This window comes from Lactuca serriola, chromosome 8 (genome assembly GCF_051521515.1).
Source record: "Lactuca serriola cultivar US96UC23 chromosome 8, Lser_US96UC23_V15, whole genome shotgun sequence".
Classification (NCBI taxonomy): Eukaryota; Viridiplantae; Streptophyta; class Magnoliopsida; order Asterales; family Asteraceae; genus Lactuca; species Lactuca serriola.
In genome coordinates this window covers 48,730,830-48,734,810 of record NC_136415.1, presented here as the reverse complement: position 1 = coordinate 48,734,810, position 3,981 = coordinate 48,730,830, and the positions used below count along the sequence as shown (strand labels likewise).

The 3,981-nt window shown below is 39.1% G+C and overlaps 1 protein-coding gene across 1 annotated transcript; it reads left to right on the top strand.

Annotated features, from left to right (window-relative positions):
* The first annotated feature begins 1,580 nt into the window (after positions 1-1,580).
* Positions 1,581-3,094, top strand: LOC145066871 (putative clathrin assembly protein At1g03050). Its single transcript, XM_079014124.1, has 2 exons — positions 1,581-2,934; positions 3,021-3,094. The coding sequence occupies exons 1-2, from the start codon at positions 1,581-1,583 to the stop codon at positions 3,092-3,094; spliced, it is 1,428 nt and encodes a 475-aa protein (XP_078870250.1).
* Positions 3,095-3,981: the final 887 nt, after the last annotated feature.

The following is a 3,981-nucleotide window of genomic DNA, read 5'->3' as shown; positions in this document are numbered from 1 at the left end:
TCTATAAACTACTCCTTAATTTCATCCATGTCTCATAGAGACTTGAACCATCACCTTAGAAAAAACACATCGGATACCAATGAGCTATAAGCCTTTTGGTAATGTAACTTGACCATATGTTTGTTGGAACTACTATGAGCCGTCTAGTAGTATGACAATTATTAACGAGGAAAGAAGTAAATATTCATTAGGGTGTAGGGTGTTGATGACGTGCCTAGGGCAGCACGACAGAATCGCGTCTAGCCCATGAACCGGACACGCCAACCAGGCTCAGCCCAACGGGCTTAGCGCCTGCTGGCGCTCCTGGGAGCGGAATGCACAGGCGGAAGGCTCGCACCCGCCAAGGGACGCTCCCAGCTCCAAGACAAAAGATACGGTCAGGGGACAAATCGAAGAATCAGACCATTACCGTCAGAGCCAATGAGAGCGCCCTAACGATTGAAGGCGCATGATCCTCCAATCAGCGCCCCTGATCTTGTCTCCCCAAAAAACGATATTGTCTGGTACGGATCAGGCAAGGGCGCTAGGTATAAAAGGATACGCTCTCAAACCAACGAGGTAAGCTCTCTTCACTCTTTAAAGGGTAGATACCCAAAAACCCTAGATACCCTCTAACTTGACCGTCAGAGCGTTCTTTCGGGAGCTCCTCCCGGAAAGCAGCTGACGACTTTCCTTTTTGTGATCTTGCAGAGGCAGTCGAGAATCCAAGTGAACATTATCAACCGAGCCGATTCAAGGTCACATCATGTGTCGTAAATGTATTACCACCGGCATGCTGATTTGGCCAGCATTACCGGCGGTGAACACCGCCCCACTATGTTTGTTTCACCGGCGGTAAGATGCCGCTGGTAAGTTTCCGGCGGTGAACACCGCCCCACTATGTTTGTTTCACCGGCGGTAATATGCCGCTGGTAAGTTTCCACTGCCAGTATATCATTCACACCTACTATTTCTCACTACAAGAAGATTGGGCAACAACGGTGACACGTGTCGATCGATAAAAAATTGCAAAATTCGTGAAAATATCACTATCCATCTACTTGTCCATCGATAAAAAATTTGTGATACCGTTTAGCCTTAACCCGTAAAAGAACAGATAAGTATTTTATGATAGTAACTGATCAATCCGAAGCTTAATTCGTACCTTAACCTTTTCGCTACAACGGAATAGGAACACGACATCACCAAACATATTCGATGCTACTCAAATCATTTGCGCCATCACTGTCTCCAACTTTTTTAATTTAATTAATCAGCCTGCACCATTATTAAACTCATGGAGTTTCTTACTCACAGAGTCAGCATGGCCTGCCTGCAGACGCCAACCATGTGGCTAGCTACATTACATTGCATCGTACAAAAAACATTTGGAAACATTATGGAAGCTGGTCAATTATTTGACAATTTCAAGAGGTACAATGTCCAACTTCCATCGAAGACATCGTTCAAACTGTAAAATCTTCATTGTAACCAACGGTCTAATTATAAAACTATCAACGCTATTTGATGTTTTTTAGGTTCACCAAGCCCATAAACACAGATACCACAAACCGCATTTGTCTTTCAACTTGCACTACACAATGCATAGGCGATTTCAGCGAGCATACACATCTATTAAAGAAAACACATTTGTGAGGTATGCCAAGATCGCGACAGTTGGAGGGTTTTGTGACGTAGATTTGATACTGGTAAAGGCAACTTCGCCGGAGGACATACCTCTCCGTGATCGCTATGTCCTCCAGCTCTTAAAAATCTTCTCAGTTTCGCCTCCAGCTTACCGGACTTTTGCATCTAGCTTTTCCCGGCGGTTTAGCAAGACGAAATGCTGGAGAGTTGCTTTGAAATGCTTAATCCTCCTCCACCGTTTGCTCCGAGCATTGCCTTACAACAGCTCATTCAGAACTGAACTTCTTTGGGCTCGTTCCAATGGTTTCTTGTCTCTAAATCCATGTCCATTTCGTGATTCCTCATCGTCTAACTCAGAAGATTACACACGTTTCATTTCATCGTATGCTAATCTTCTTGACGAAGCATTAGATTGTCTCACAATTGATTGTGAAGATGGCAGTGTGGATGCACAAGAACAAACCGAAGAGGAACAAAATAATGAAGGAGAAGAAGAAGAAGTGATACTCCAAAGTTTTCCTGATAAGATGAAACGAGTGGGAGAGAAACTTGATGTATTACCACAACTTCAGAGCCTAGTTGATCGTGTGATCGAATGCAGGCCAAAAGGAGCGGCTGCAAGAAGCTTTCTTATACATTGTGCCCTAAAATATATCGTGCGAGACAGTTTCTTCTGCTACACCACTTTCAGGAGTGAAATAGTTGCAGTCCTCGACCATCTGATTCAGTTGCCCTACCGGAGTTGCATGATGGCTTTTGGTGTATACAAGAAAGCCGCGGTTCAAGCTGATCATCTTTCTGAATTCTATGATTGGTGTAAATCCGTTGGGCTGTGTGGAATCTACGAATACCCTTTTGTTGATCGAATCCCAGAAATGCAAATTCAAGCTCTGGAGAACTTTCTCAGCGGTATGTGGCAGTTAACAGACTCCTCTTCCACCACTGGATCTCCAATGGCGTCCACCATAGACTCTTCATCAAGCTCCATGGAAGATGATAAGCAAATTGTGAGATTCAATAACTGGGTGCAGTTTGAAGACGATGGTATCTCGAAAGGACAGGAAAAGAATGAGGAAAAGGCGTTGATCGAGTTTGAGACGAACGAAAATAACAATATTATGAGTTGGGAAGTGTTGTTAGAAGCTTCCGTAATTCTTGCACCTCTCATGGTTTCGAACACTTACTTCTACTTTCAGCCCAACAGCTATGGCGTATCGTCCAATGAATCAACCGACCAATGTGCCACTGATTTGCAGATTCAAGTGTATAACCCTTCTGCGATCAACCCATTTCAGCATACGTACAATGGTTTTACTCCTTCATTTGATTCATATCCTACATTCTTATAGGGTTTTTTTTTTTTTTTTTTTTTTTTTTTTTTTTCTGAAATTAAGATTGTCTAGAGATTGTTTCAATCATTTATGTTAAAATACTGGTGTCTGGTTTGCCATTATATATATTGAACTAGGTTAAAACCCGTGGAAACCACGGGTAATAAAAAAATGATATTGATGATTAAAAATAATTATGAAACATCAAATTTTTATTAAAATTTTATTAAATTAAGTTAATGATTTTGATAGAAAGGATATAAATTTGAATAAAGTGTAAAAGAAAAAAAAAAAAAAAAGACAATCAATCATGCAAATAACATTGATATACAAAAATTTTAATATAACAAAAACGTAATAAAAATAAATTAACAAAACACAATAAATTTAAAATATTCTTTACTACTCTCATGTAAACGTAAACCCCTTATGTTTATTAATTTTAACTTTTATTGTTTTGAGATTCTTTACTGCTCTCATGTAAATGTAAACCCTTCTTGTTTATCCATATTGATCTTCCTCATATTTAACAAATATAATAAATTCTTACTAATTAAAATAAAAAGCCTCTTACACATACAAATTTTGTTAACCTTGTATCTTATAATGTAGGGCCTCCAAAGTCAAATTCAAAACCGAGAGTAAACCCTTCCCCTCAATTCCTATCAATTATCATATCCAAACAACAAACCAAAAAGCAATGTTTTGAAAATCGGACCGGACATTGAACCGGTCTCGTTAGCGGGTCGATGGTTCAACTGGTCCAACCGGTCGGACCGGACAAAAAAACCGGATATATATATATATATATATATATATATATATATATATATATATATATATATATATATATATATATATATATATTACAGTTCATATTTTGGTGAGATGGGAGTAAAAGGGTATAATAAATTAATAATCTCTATTATTTATGTTAAGAAAATAACCTGCTTTCAACTTGTGAATTTGTTATTGCTTTTCTCCATGTTCCCAGTTCCCACATCGACTAGATGAAAAGAAACAA

Excerpts from the sequence above, each read along its gene's own strand:
- LOC145066871 (XM_079014124.1), top strand. The coding sequence starts at position 1,581 with ATGCATAGGCGATTTCAGCGAGCATACACATCTATTAAAGAAAACACA. Across the intron at positions 2,935-3,020 it reads ATTTCAGCATACGTACAATG|ATTGTCTAGAGATTGTTTCA; the intron begins GTTTTACTCCTT and ends TCTGAAATTAAG.